Genomic DNA, 14585 nt, shown 5'->3' on the forward strand with positions numbered 1-14585 from the left:
AAATCTTGAGACAGTTTTGGAATGCTCTGGCAATATTGGATGAGGCAGTACCAAAGAGGATAAGGTCGTCTGCAAAGAGAAGATGGGTAAGGGAGGGACCTCTCCTACTTATACTAATTGCATTGATATTGCCAAGATTTTCCTCTCTTGAGATGAGCCTAGATAGTACCTCACTTCCAATAATGAACAGGAAAGGAGATAATGGGTCTCCTTTCCTTAATCCTCAAGATAGGATGAAATGACCATGAGGGCTCCCATTTACGATGACGGAGTAGGAAACTATGGATATACACTCCTTAATCCAGTATCCCTAAACCCGAGCCCCCATCATGTTTTGATCTACTCATAGCACTCCATTTCCTCCAATGGATCTTATTGTCATTCTTCAAATGTACCCACCAGAATTTTGCAAGGAAGGAAGAAATTTCATTGCATAACAATTTAGGCAACTTAAAAACACCCATAGCATATGTAGGAAAAGCTTGTAAGACATCTTTTATTAGAACTTCTTTCCCTACTTGTGTTAAGAAAATATTCTTCCAGTTGTTGATTCTTTCCCAAACTCTTTCTCTAATTTCATGAAAAGATTTATATCTAGATCTACCCACAACACTAGGCAGGCCCAAGTACTTATCAAAATCACCACAACTCCTTACACCTATCTCTTCTACTAAGCTGTTCCTTATCTGTTGAGGGGTATTTGAACTGAAAAAAACTAAGGTTTTTTGTTTGTTCAATTTCTGTCTAGAAGCAACTTCATAAGAATCCCAAATATTCTCTAATTGTCGCCACTCTTCTAGTTTGGATTTACAAAACAGAATGCAATCATAAGCAAACATTAAGTGACTAATAGTTGTTCCACCCCTTGCCACTTTCACACCCTTCACCAAACCAGTCATTTCTGCATGCTTAATTAAAGAACTCAGACCCTTTGCACACAAAAGAAATAGGTAAGGAGACAATGGATCTCCTTGCTTAAGTCCTCTTGTTGGAATGATTTTGTTCCCTGGTTGACCATTAATAAGAATAGCATATTGAACAGAATACACACACTACATAATCAACTCAACCCAATGATCATGGAATCCAAGTTTCAGCATAACAACCCTTAAAAACCCCCACTCCACCCTGTCATACGTTTTAGACATATCCAACTTAACTGTCATATTTCCATTCTTCCCTTTTTATCTATGTTTCATAGAGTGTAAGGTCTCATAAGCAATGATAACATTATCAGTAATCAATCTGCCAGTAATGAAAGCACTTTGGCTTTGGAAAATGACATTAGGTAAAATCACCTTCAATCTATTAGCAAGAGTTTTTGCAATAAGTTTATAAAATACATTATATAAACTTATTGGTCTAAACTCTCCAACAAAAGCTGGACTCTTAACTTTTGGAATCAAAACCAAGAAAGTGAAGTTACAATCTTGGTCCAGTTGTCCCCCATTTAGAAAATTCAAAACTGCAGCACATACCTTGTCACCAATTAAGCTCCAATACTCTTGATAGAAACAGGCCCTAAACCCATCAGGTCCAGGGGATTTTAAAGGGGCCATTTGTTTCAAAGCATGCTCCACATCCTGCTTAGTGAATTCCTGCAAAAGGAAAGTGTTCATCCCACTAGTGATCTTCTGCTCCAAACGCTCCACCCCTTTGTTAATATCAGCCTCATTTGGTTCATTAGAGGTATAAACCTCATGAAAATGCATTTTGAAAGCCTCCTGAATACCACACTGGTCTGATCTCAGTATAGATTGACTATCCATGATTTCCACAATCAAATTCTTTTTTTGTCTTTGAGTAGCACAGGCATGAAAGAAATGTGTATCCCTATCACCACAAGCATACCAACTCCTCTTTACCCTTTGCCTCCACTTTAAATCCTCCTCCTCCAACAATATCCCCAATTCCTTCTGTAAAGCTTTAATTCTATCACTATTGGAGCCACAGCCTTCATCCTATAACTGTTTAAGTACTGCAGATTTCTCTTTAATCACCTTATCATCTGCATAGTATGTCGTTTACTCCATTGCTGTAAAGAATGACCACATTGTTGTAGAGATGATTGGATTGAACCACCCACTGCGTTCACACATGCTGTTCCATTCCCCCAGATAGCAGCTATAACTTCTTTACACTGCTCTTCCTTGCACCACCAAGCCTCAAATCTAAACAACTTTTTCCTAGACTGATTTCCACACATAGTTGTAGTGAGTGTCATGATCAAAGGTTTATGATCAGAACACCTTGCCACTAGCCCTTCCACAGTAATAGATTGATATAGGTCTCGCCACCTTCTATTTGCAAGGGCCCGATCCAATCTTTCCTTTGTATAACTACCCTCTCCCTGATTATTGCTCCATGTAAAACCATCCCGCTTATAACCCAAGTCACTCAAATGATTATCATCAACCGCCTTTCGAAAAGCAGCCATCTGAGTTTCTAGTCTAGCCCTTCCACCTCATTTTTCTCTTTGTACTAGAATCTCATTAAAATCTCCAATAATGCACCATGGTTCAGGTCCACCATTAAGTCTAGTCAACAGGTCACACGACTGTTGTCTTTGTCCCATATCTGAGTACCCATAGAATCCTGTCAGCTTCCATCTACATTTGATATTCTCATCAGAAAGCCACCCACTAATATGTTTTTGTGAATCGTTAAGAAGTTCAAAATCAGTTCCATTCTTCCACAAAACAGCTAGACCACCACTCCTCTCCACAGGATCCACACCTAAATAGCCATCAAATCCAATCTTTCTCTTAATAGCTTCCAACTTGTGAACTTTCAGGTAAGTTTCCATAAGGAAAATTACCTTTGAGCTCTTATCCTTTACTTACATGTAAAGGTCACAAACTATCCGAGGGTTCCCAAGCCCTCGGCAGTTCTAACTTAAAATCTTCATGGCTCCCAGTAGGGCTGTTCCACAGCCTCTGCCGATATATCATGGTGATCATTTGAGTGAGTAATCACAACATCTCCTCTCCTTTCCGTGCTAAGAACCTGGTTCTCCTCCTCATCAATCAGAGATAAGCCCTTCCTTTTACCAGCCACACTACCCTTACTTTGGTTCAATTTTGACACAGCCTTACCTCGAGCCTGTCTCTTCCATCTCCCCTTTAGTGCACCAACATGACTAAAGCAGGCATCCTGCTCTTTATTTTCTATCACGTGCAATGGACCCTCTGGTGGACACTTAATAGAGTCAATAATACCCTTAGCCAGGTCTTTACTATTAAAAGTAACATGTCTCACATTCTCAGTCTGCAGTTGGCCTACAACAACCCAAGAATTCGACTCAGAACCCTCCCCCTTTTTAGCCATGTTTTCCTCAACTTCAGTACCCGTAATTGGAGTTTGAATAATTCCCACCTTATCCACCTCCTTCAAACATGCCTTAACTGCTCTCGTATCCACCTCCACAACATTATCTATCCCTACTCTCTCAGGATATTCAATAAATAATCCCGCCACCCTACCAACCTGCTCACCACCATACTCCGATGACACAGTAGGGGAAAACTGTCTCCTGTAAGACCTTCCGCCCTCCTCCTCAAACTCCTTTCCATGATCAGTACTCAATTGACCAGGAGTAGGTTGGGGGTCTGAACCTCCCTCTTCTTATACTAGAATCTGCTCGCAACCAGGATGCATACTGAGTTTCTCCCTTGCTAAGTTTTGCACTCCCTTTAGTTTGAGTACATCCTTGATCACCATGACAAAACAAACTGCAATTGAGGCAAATTCTTGGTAACTTCTCATATCTAATTGGCACCCACATACTCCTAGAACCAACCTTAATAGTTCTACCTCGAGCTACTGCCTTCTGTAAGTCCAAATTCACTCTAACCCGAAGGTATTTACCCCATCCCAATTCCTCGTCCGAGACATCCACATCAACTACGTCCCCCAGTGTATTGCCAATCAATTCCCCATACCTTTGATTCATGCAGTAGAAAGGTAAATTGTGGAGTTGAACCCAAAATAATTCAGAATTAAACTCCATAGCATGTGGTTGTATCAAACTGTCAAGATTCTTCAAAACAAACAGGTTAGTATCGAATAACCATGGTCGTCCAACCATAACCTTCATACAATCACCAGGATTGGCAAAAGAGATAACAAAAGTGTTAGCCCGCAATTCCACAAACTCCACAACCTTGTTCACCTTCCAAATTTTGAGCACTGTCGATTTGACAACCTCTTTACTAAAAAATCGATTTGATAACACCTTGCCAACCACACTTCGATTCTCTTTCTCCTTCAAACCATCCCATTTATCCTCTTGAATACAAATTTTCTATTGTTCCTCCTCGTTCAGTTTCAACTTAGTCCAAACCTTTTCAAGTTCCTCCATTGCTCACCCTATCCTTCAATGACGCTATTTTGCCTGAGATGAACAGACAAAATAGCACTGTACTCACCTCTACTCAGTGGGAGTAGAGAGACTTGCCGCTTTACCCCTTTCAATCAGTTACGAGCGAAAGAGAGAAGAATTCAAAAGTAACTTTAAGTTTTTTTAAAAGAATTAGACCAACGAAAAAGTAAATAAATTGCATGGAGCAAAAACTTGGAATGCGTTACTACCTCGTTTTTTCAGAGAGCCTATAATAATAATAAATAATGAAAATAACACATTGTATTTAGATGCGCCTTCTGCATTGATTAATAAAATTATATTTTGGTTTAATATTTTTTTGGGCTGTGCTACTCCCATTGAGAATTCGGTGCCGATACCAAATAGTGTAAATCTCTTTTTTGTTCTCTTTTTTTTTTTTCAAATATTTTTTGAATCAATTTAAACATTTCAAGAAAAAAATAAAATTTACATACTTACTAAAAAAACATTTACCTAACAATTAAAAAAGTTAAAATAAATAAATAAAGATGATTTTAATAAAATAGAGAGTGATACGCTACAAGATTTTAGAAAAAGGGAATAGTTAAAATAGAGAATATGTATTTTTGACAAATAATATAGGGATGCCAAAATGCTGATCTAAAGGGATATATCCAACATGGGGCTGGAGAAAGAGATGATCTTGTAATATTATCCAGATCCCCTTGGCAAATTGAATGACTAGATTATATCAATGGCTGCCTTTTCACCGTGCTAAACCAAAAATTGAAAACCATGGAAAACCTTAACTTTAAAATCAAGCAAACGTGCAGTACTTACTGCAGCGACCCAGCTGGCCGCTGAAGCCTGAGGTAGGAATCAAGATCAAGGACAGAGACCATGCATATTCTAAAATATGCAAACGGAGTATTGGAAATCCCAAGCTTTAAGTTTAGACAAAAACACAGAGATTTATATAATATGCTCGAAACACAGATACTGATTTGGTCTTGATCCGTGAGTACTAAGTTCGCACGCCTTGGATGGAGGCTTCCAACATTTGCGCGCGGCATTCTCTTGTTATGCCCACTTAAGCCCTACAAAAAAAATAAACATCATAATGCAGTTCAGTGATAAAGGGTAAAATATCTTATCTTATCAAAATAAGAAATTTATGTTAATCAAAATTTTGTAGATCTTTCGTTGGGTCATGTGAAGTGATATGAAAACATATATATATATATATATATATATATATAGAAGATAGAGAGAATTTGTGGTATTCCTTTAATATAGCCAAGATTAGGGCGATTACGATAAGATCTAGTGGGGCCAACATGTGAGAAAGAAATATTAGAAAATTTATGATTTCTAAAACAAAGCTTGGTTGGCAAAGAAATTCACATCAACATTTGAATCCTCACTAATTTTAGAGTAAAATATTATTTTAGAGATAAATAGTAACTAATTAAATTTAAAGTAACAAATGAGTACTTTATTGTCGTTTAAAAATAAAATTTTGAAATTTTAACTATTTCAATACAGATCATTTTTAAGCTATTTAACTAAAATTTAACTAGATGTTAACTTTTGATTAGGTTAATGACAGTGCTCTAACTCAAGTAAGATAATTATTAACCTTTATATTCGTTTGTAAATTGGACAAGATGACAATAGTAAAAATTAGAAGAAGAATTTAATGACAAGTCAAATCTAAGTACACATCACGATCTGATCACATGACTGCAGAGCTTGGGAGGCACAGAACCTCACATCAACGTCAGGATCCCCACTGAGTTCTACCCCATTGGAACGAGTTGTCATATCAAATTCAGATACACACCAGACAGGAACGACTACGTGCATTATTGAAAACAGAAATGTTAAATCATCTGATTAAATCTTTAGAATATTTATTTTAATAGAATTTTTTTAATATTTTTTATTTAATAATTAAGAAATTATTTTTTAATAATATTGTAATTCTTTTTTCTAAAAATATTTAAGAATATGAATAAATAAATAAAAAATAAAAAATAAAAAATAAATTTTTTTTTGTTCTTTATCGTAACAAACTCATACTACATCTTCGGTGGATGTAACACTGCCCTTGTTGAAAAATCAGTCCGATCAGTGGTAAGTCTTTATTAGATAAGTAAGAGTGAGATAATTCAGTGATAACAAGTAATCCGAGCACTGTAGAAATTAATTGCATGTAAAATGGTGATTCCATAAAGCTGATTGTGGGGTTTGTTAGTCATCTCCAAGACCTGGAAGAGAAATTCAAAGTTGTTTAAAAGAATTACACCAAAGAAATTAATAAATAAATAAATAAATTGCATGAGTAAAAATTTCAAAGAGCAGAACAATGATGCACCCGTGATGGCAATTTAGTTCTTTACCATTATTATATCTGAAAGTAAAATGATGAGGCTAGATTGGGAGTGTCTTGCAGCATTTGTTGGCTTCCAATTTGCTTGTCATGTAAGTCCATTTATAGTGATATTTCTCTCTTTTTTATCTTTTATTTCGATTAAAATGGACAATTTGAAACAGATTATACACAGTTGTAACAGACATATGATTCCACCGCGACTTATAAAAAAAAAAAAAAATTGATTCCACCATTTTTTTTTTAATACGTGAAGAGGGGATTCGATTGTTAGTTCTCTCAGTGAGAAATCAAAATATTACCAATTAATCCCGAAGATCTTTGCTCCATTCACGCTTTTGTTATCAGGTACTTGGTGCCAATAAAATAAAAAACAATTTACATGTGTTTACTTACATAACAAAAGAAAATGATTGACATATAATTATTTTTATAATATTTTATCTAATTATGTTTTAAATGAAGAAAGATTTTTATAAAATAACTTTAAAATAACGTTCTTTACATAAATATCCTATTTTAAAGCATAATTATAAAAAAAAAAAAAATTGTAAAAACTGTTCTACATTTATCGTTACTCCAAAACAAATGCCAAAAGCCCGCATCTTTGAAAATCGAAGTCCACGATATGTCGGTAACTCTGACGCTGCCTACATTCACTCTTGAGCTCGCAGAAGTATAAATAAGATGAGAGAGCAACTCTTTTGGCACTGACAAGGGATGTTGCTAGGACAACCATGGATTCGATGAGGCTATATGGTGTGTTGCGGCTCGTGGTTTTGGCCATCTTGGTGCTTCCAGCGGTGGTGTTGGGCGGCAGCGGTACACGGAGATGCGAGTTTCCAGTAGTATTCAACTTTGGAGACTCAAACTCAGACACCGGAGGAAGATCTGCCGCATTGTCAGAGGTTCATCAACCCAATGGAGAAACCTTCTTTGGACATCCTTCGGGAAGGAATTGTGATGGCCGTCTCATCTTAGATTTTATAGGTAACTGGGCTAATCCTCTGATTGCAGTTTCATTTTGTGCAAGAAAAACTCTATAGGTAACCAGCCAGAGGAACCCCGGGGAAACCGCATCCCACCTGGCAAAATGTAAACGACGCCGATTGCATTTTCATATATACGCATGTGTTTATATCATCTTGTTCATCTGTTTTAGTGATTTTGCTCCATGAACTTCAGGAAAAACACAAATAATGTTGTCACAACTTCAATGAAATCTTCAAGCAATAATCATAGGAGACTCTTCCAGGATGTACATGTCCAACTCAATAATTACACCTTCAGGCTAAGGTTGCGTTTAGATGTTGAGATAAGTTGAGATGAGTTGAGTTTTTTATGAATAGTAGTGAGTTGAGATTGTTGAATGAGTTTGGTGGGGTCCATTTAAGATGAGTTTAAAATGTATTTGAATGTTAAGATGAGTTTAGATATATTTATAGGAAGTTGTAGAAAAATGGGTCCCATAATTAATTTTATACTGTTCACCTGACCGTAAAAACTTTCCTTTTCTCGTCTGGCGCCGAACACAGCATTGAGAGAGAGAAAGAGTCAATGGGTACCACAAATTAAAGAGAAGAGAGAAATAGAGAGTGTTAGTGGATCCCACAATTAGAGAGAGAGAGAGAGAGAGAGGGCGTGCAAATAAAGAGCAAGAGAGAGAAATAGAGAGACAGTGTTAGTGGATCCCACGATTAAAGAGAAAAAGAGAGAGGGTGACAGTGGGTCCCATTAAGGAATAAGAGAGAGTTCGGTTATTTTATAGAGAAAATGTCAACGAAGTCTTAAAAGGAAGTAGTTTAAAATAAAGATTCAAGTGTGTTTGGATGTCGGAGGCACTCTAAAAATGAACTCATCTTAGATGATTTCATCATCTAAACGAAGCCTAAATATTCCTGCCAGGAGCTCTCTGATAAGTGAATTCTCAAGTTCTGCAGTTAGCCTACATAGAGCAAGCACTGATTTTTTTTCCTTCTTGTTGCTACCACAAGTTCAGCCAAGTCTTCAAACAATTATTGTAGGGGATGATTGCTTCAAGAATTAAATGATGAAGGTTTTAATTGCAACTTCAGGCTGAAAGTTCCTGCCAGGTGCTCTCCCATTAGTGTTTTTTCAAGTCCTGCTAGAAGCCCACGAAGATTGAATTATGGGGATCTCTTTCCTTCTTCTGTGGCTTTTCAAGAATTTTAGGATAGCCTTGTTACATGTTCTTCAAAAGAGTCACCAGCTAAAGCCATGCATAGTCCCGATTAGTCCCCTTCCAGTCTCAAAATCGTGGAGTTTTTCTTCTAGACCAGACGTGAATGATTGGATACCTTGGATTTGCAGAAAATTGTTGGAAAGGATTAATCGAACCCATCAACGACTTCCTCTATAAAAATACCAAAGATATCACCAACTCAAAAATAAAAATAAAAAATGAGGCATTTATTTCACAGCTCTAGATGGGATGCATCCTGGAAAGCAAATCTGCAGATGTTCAAATTTCTCCTACCCACGATGAGTCCCACAGACCTCTCTCTGCTTCAGTTTCTGCAGGCCTCTCTCTGCTTCTTTTCTCCTATCCATGCCGACGACCACTCTCTCTGCTTTTTTTCTTACACACGAAGACAATCAAACCAGTCCATCATTCAAAATCAAACCAAACTTTACCAAATCCACAACCGACCTATCATTTCGAAAGCTTCTGGCAGATCTAAGATTGAAGATGAACAAGCAATCTCTGCTTTTTCTCCTACCCACGAAGACAACCACATATCTGAGTTGTAGAAGACGACCCCTCTGCTCTGCTTTTTCTCCAAACAAAGTTTGGGCATCCGTTGTTTCTCTCCTTTCGTCTATTTCTTTTCGTCCGTTTTCTTGTTCTTCAATTTTTTTTTGTTACATAGCCTCTACGTGGCATTAGCCAATTACACCGCGGTTCCCCCCGCGGTTGTACGTAGAAGAACTGTTATATGATGCATGTGTGCTTGTGTATTTTTACTTATTTCTCGATCCCAGTGCAGCCGAGGAGCTGAAATCACCATACCTGAGTGCATACTTGGACTCGATCGGGACGGATTTCAGGCATGGTGCAAATTTTGCAACAGGTGGTTCATCCATTCGTCCAGGCGGGTATAGTCCATTCCATCTCTGGATTCAGATTTCCCAGTTCATGCGTTTCAAATCTCAAACAGAAGCTCTGTATAACAATCAACTTGACCCTAGCAGTCAGTCTCTCTCACGCCCCCTCTCACTCACTCTACCTTGTATGCTAAAAGATGCTTCAAAATACAGTACTTTGTGGTCCTGAAAGCTTACTAACAATGAGCATTGAATTTGTAAATTTTGGCTCCAGGAAAGATGCCACCAGTCAAAAAAAGCAGCCTCCCAAGGCCTAAGGACTTCTCAAAGGCTTTTTACATATTTGATATTGGACAGAACGATCTGTACTATGGTTTTAATTACACAACATTAGAACAAGTTCGACTTTCCATCCCTGATATCTTAAGCCAGTTGTCCCAAGCAGTGCATGTAAGCAAACACCACCTGATGGTTATAATTGAACAATTTCTGAAAATAACTGATTGTTCTAGCCGTTCTTTTGGTCATTGTTTCAGCAATTGTACAAGGAAGGTGCAAGAATATTTTGGGTACATAATACAGGCCCAATCGGTTGCTTGCCAACAAGCGTTATAAATGACCGATCTAAGCCTGGTAATCTGGATCAGAATGGGTGCGTGAAGCCTCAGAATGAGATAGATCAGGAGTTCAACAGGCAGCTCAAGGACATGGTGTTTAAACTGAGGGCACAGCTCCCTGATGTAGCATTGACACATGTCGACATGTATTCCGCTAAATATGCACTAATCAGCAATGCAAAGAATGAAGGTAATGTTAATTTTATCTACAAACATCAGTAGCAGGGGGATAATAATCCACTACCCATTGCAGGTCTAATCTTTAACTGTTTGATGATGACAGGTTTTGTCGATCCATTTGAGTTCTGTTGTGGGACTTACTATATTGATTGTGGGAGGAAAGAAATAGTTTATGGAACGGTTTATGGTAATCTATGTCAGAATCCATCAAGGCACGTTAGCTGGGATGGCATACACTACTCTGAGTCAGCCAACCTATGGATTGCAAACCGAATTCTCAATGGCTCCTTCTCTGACCCACCAGTTTCAATTCGGGAGGCTTGTTATCATCCCAAGAATTTGTAAACACATTGCAGTATGTTAATGAATGCTGCTCGTAATAATAATTATTTTTGAATGGTCCCCTGAATATGCAGTGTGAAACGAGTACTCTTAGTAGCTTGATTTTGCAATCAGGCAAACATTAACTTTCAAGGCGACCAAAGTCGGTTTTATTTTCTGTACTGTATGTACTATTTTCCTGAAAGAAGCTGGGAAAAAAAAAAAAAAAAAACTTCATTGTTGGGAATTCTCCATCCTTGTAACTTTCAGAAAAAGAGAAGGACATGGATACTCATGGATGCTATTGAGTTTATGATCTCAGGGTTGGTGTCGAGGAGTGTAACTAGTGATCTGGTTTTCCTGTTCCGGACCCTGCCGGCTTCTCTCAACAACTCTGCTAACCTCCGCCTCTCATCATCCATATCAGGATTTGCTGTTCCTAGCTTCTCTTCTCTCATTCCAACGAGATATTCCAAAATTCCAATGGCATCATCTAGCCTGCCAAATTTTAAGTTGGAAAGCACAAAAATATTATTACAAAGTTCAAATAAAGAGAATCTACTTAGATTGTAGATATACCCTGCAAAATGCTGTGTCGATGACCAACAGCAAAGCAGAGGGAGAAAAGATCAAAGCAAATGGTGCAAAACAATAAAAACTCACATCAGTCACTTTGATAAAACATAACAAGAGAACAATACCTTCCCATTGCATCATAAGTGCCAGCAAGATTGCTATAGACCCCTAATGTATCTGGATGATATGGCCCATATTCCTTTTCCAGTATACTTCTTGCTTCTTCAAACAGATCTGCAGCCTCGTTTATTGCATAGCGCTGCACACGGGCAAGTCCCATTTGGTTAACTTAAAAGAAAGATATAATACCCTTCCCAAATTATTGCAACGATGGAATGGTCAAGTTTGGTAGAATTTTTTTAAGAAAAACCCGGGTCTGAGTTTCAAATCAGGAACTCGGCCCGGGTGGACCCGGGTTTAGTCATGGGAGTACCCGTCCGGATTTAATCCGGAGGGTTATCCGGGTTTCGGACAGGCCGAGAAAAAACTCTGCCTAGATGAACAGTGCTAAGTGCAGCAGCTTGTAATAATAATAAACAATTAAAATAACACCAGCTAGCTTGTACTTGGATGCGCCATTTGCATTGCAGGATTTTGGCAAGGAATTAGTTCTCAATCAAAGGTTACAACGGAATGAATATAACCTATGTGTTGGGACAATTACTTTCGTGCATTCTTCAAGGTTATAGGGATAAGCATTACATCTTGTTTTTACTAGTGATAATTTTGATAATCCACCGTTAAGAAATCGATTTTTCACTCTAAAGAAAGTGTGAAAGTTTATGCACTCTAAGATTATATAATTGTTTTTTTCCCTAGTCGAGTTCATTCAATATGCTTTGATTTTTTTTTTTTTTTCACTCTAAAGAAAGTGTGATAATTATATGCTTTGATTTTTTCTGAACATCTGATTTCTATATGTCAAATTTTATTAATGAAGACGAAGCAAATAAATACCTTTTAAAAAATAGTGAAATCTATTAAAAAAATATTAGTTTTGTTTTATATGAGTCTCGTATTTATTTTATTTTATTTTTAAAAATTATATAATATTTATACACTCCACAATAAATATAATTATTTCTCTTTAATAAATTCAACATATTATTGATGGGAAGTTGCCGAAATGAATATGACTAATAAATAAGGATAATAGTATATAGACTTACTAACCTCCTCGTAAACAAAATTTTTAGTGTCCAAGGTCCATGTGGCCGTGTCAACGTTTGGCATTAAATCAACTTTGATGACATCATTACAATGACATCCTACCTCTTGGGTCGTACCATTGGTGCTCATTTGCAAGTTTGCAACCCATCCACGCTGGAAAGTTAACAGAGAGACTTCGTTTAATTCAACGCAAGGTCATTACAATTGTTAAGTAGAAAAATATCTTTTTCATTTCGGTTCACATGTTAAGTATTTTTTCTTTTCTTTTCCTTATTTTTTCAGGAATGCTACTTATAATTTTAGGACCTGCAAACAACGTTTACTTTATTTAAAAAATTGTAAGACTCGTAGTTAAAAAATAAATATAAATTTTATTTTTTATATGAAATTATGTTAATTAAGTCAAATGAATTGTCAGCATCAATTCAACCTGTTTACATAAAACGGATTGAAATAGGTTGTGTCATGTAGACTCATTTTTAATGAATTATTAAATAAGTCAAAATCAATCATGTCATGTCACACATTATTTAAATAAGTTATGTTAAGTTTTGAAAATTTGATCCATTTAGCAAAATAGATCGTATTTGAGTTGATTTAGTCGAATATTCATGACTTGACATGATACGAACATGACCACTAAACACGAATTGTCACCCCTAATTATAATCAATTCTCAAGTGTTTGTTTAAGAGAAGATTTGTTTCTATTCAAATCAAATACTAGAAACAAATCTACTTTTGAACAAAGACTGTTGTGTTGGCAACACTTGGAGTATCTCAAAATTTTGAAAATAGTAGTAAAATTGATTGAGGGATAACGTACTTATAATAGGTTTTGAGAAATTAGAGAGAAAAAATTGAATAAAAATTATATTATAAAGTTAAAAAATGGTTTGAATATAATTTTTGAATATAATTTTATTTTGAAATTTGTAGAAGTTGTATTGATTTTTGTATTTTGTTTTGAAGTGTGTAAAAGTTCTATTGATTTTTGTATTTGAACATCATGATTAGATACTGAATAGATGAAAAATTAAAAATTTGAAATTGATAAGTGTTTTGTATTTAAGTGATATTAGGAATAAAATCATAAAGCTTGCTGGACTTCTGTTCATGCCACCATAGGCGGCATTCTCTTGTTGCTGCTCACTATCAAACAAACTGTATGTGCTCTCATCTCGATGAAGAATTAGGAATGAAGCTTTTGTAATTCTACGAGTATTGGATTGCTTTCTGATAATTTACATTATACTCGTTAGTTCATTATGTTGTCGAACTGAAATCTCAATGTACATATAAGTAATAAATCTTTTGCTCTTGGATTCGAGCAATTCTTTAACCTAATTTTTTCAATTTCAATCATATTTAGTTAAGTTGTACATTTTAAGTGGTTATCATATGAGTGATAATAAATATTAAGTCCACACACAAATCTTATACAAGAAAATATACACGATGGAATAGCTTAATGTCATTTGTTAGATCAACTGGGTGGATTACATTAAATCACGTCAATGTGTAAATCTTTTTGTGTGTGATTTCTGTGTAGACCAAGCTTTTCTCTTGAGCGACTGATATAAAAAGCCACTTGAAATGCGACACATCCGCATATATGACTAGGATGACAAGATTTAGAATGAATAGTAGCATTATTTTTTTTTCTCTTTCTTTTCCAAATAAACGTTACTGCAAGAGTCCTTGTGGTTTGTAGCTTAGTTAATTAATTCCAAAACTATTACTTTTTGTTGAGACAATTCTGAGCAGTTCCAACAGCGTCCTCTAGTACATCCAAGATAATCGCCTGCAAATTAAGAAACAGTCTCAGGTGGTTCCAATGGGTGATATCTTCGATGGCCTTATGCATATTTGAATGAATGTTTATAGGGTTTTGGGTGCGCTTCGAGTAGGAACCGTCCTAT

General features: G+C 36.4%; 2 protein-coding genes across 2 annotated transcripts; one reads left to right on the forward strand and one right to left on the reverse strand.

Moving 5' to 3' along the window:
• The first annotated feature begins 7318 nt into the window (after positions 1 to 7318).
• Positions 7319 to 10999, forward strand: LOC121242580 (GDSL esterase/lipase At3g27950-like). The gene is made up of 5 exons (XM_041140475.1): positions 7319 to 7724; positions 9743 to 9946; positions 10075 to 10250; positions 10337 to 10607; positions 10701 to 10999. The coding sequence occupies exons 1-5, from the start codon at positions 7472 to 7474 to the stop codon at positions 10940 to 10942; spliced, it is 1146 nt and encodes a 381-aa protein (XP_040996409.1). The 5' UTR covers positions 7319 to 7471; the 3' UTR covers positions 10943 to 10999.
• Positions 11000 to 11138: 139 nt separating this feature from the next.
• On the reverse strand, positions 11139 to 11795 carry LOC121242581 (protein KINESIN LIGHT CHAIN-RELATED 2-like). Its single transcript, XM_041140476.1, has 2 exons — positions 11620 to 11795; positions 11139 to 11416 (listed from the first exon to the last, which is right to left on the reverse strand). Exons 1-2 carry the CDS (start codon positions 11772 to 11774, stop codon positions 11185 to 11187), a joined length of 387 nt encoding a protein of 128 aa, XP_040996410.1. The 5' UTR covers positions 11775 to 11795; the 3' UTR covers positions 11139 to 11184.
• Positions 11796 to 14585: the final 2790 nt, after the last annotated feature.

Source organism: Juglans microcarpa x Juglans regia, chromosome 8D (assembly GCF_004785595.1).
Source record: "Juglans microcarpa x Juglans regia isolate MS1-56 chromosome 8D, Jm3101_v1.0, whole genome shotgun sequence".
NCBI classification, from domain to species: domain Eukaryota; kingdom Viridiplantae; phylum Streptophyta; class Magnoliopsida; order Fagales; family Juglandaceae; genus Juglans; species Juglans microcarpa x Juglans regia.

What these genes read in the sequence shown, in the direction of transcription:
- LOC121242581 (XM_041140476.1), bottom strand. Translation starts at nt 11,774, where the DNA reads ATGGGACTTGCCCGTGTGCAGCGCTATGCAATAAACGAGGCTGCAGAT. An exon ending in ACTTATGATGCAATGGGAAG is followed by an intron (nt 11,417 to 11,619) that starts GTATTGTTCTCT and finishes AAAATTTGGCAG; the next exon opens with GCTAGATGATGCCATTGGAA.
- LOC121242580 (XM_041140475.1), top strand. Translation starts at nt 7,472, where the DNA reads ATGGATTCGATGAGGCTATATGGTGTGTTGCGGCTCGTGGTTTTGGCC. An exon ending in CAATCAACTTGACCCTAGCA is followed by an intron (nt 9,947 to 10,074) that starts GTCAGTCTCTCT and finishes TTTTGGCTCCAG; the next exon opens with GAAAGATGCCACCAGTCAAA. An exon ending in AGTTGTCCCAAGCAGTGCAT is followed by an intron (nt 10,251 to 10,336) that starts GTAAGCAAACAC and finishes TCATTGTTTCAG; the next exon opens with CAATTGTACAAGGAAGGTGC.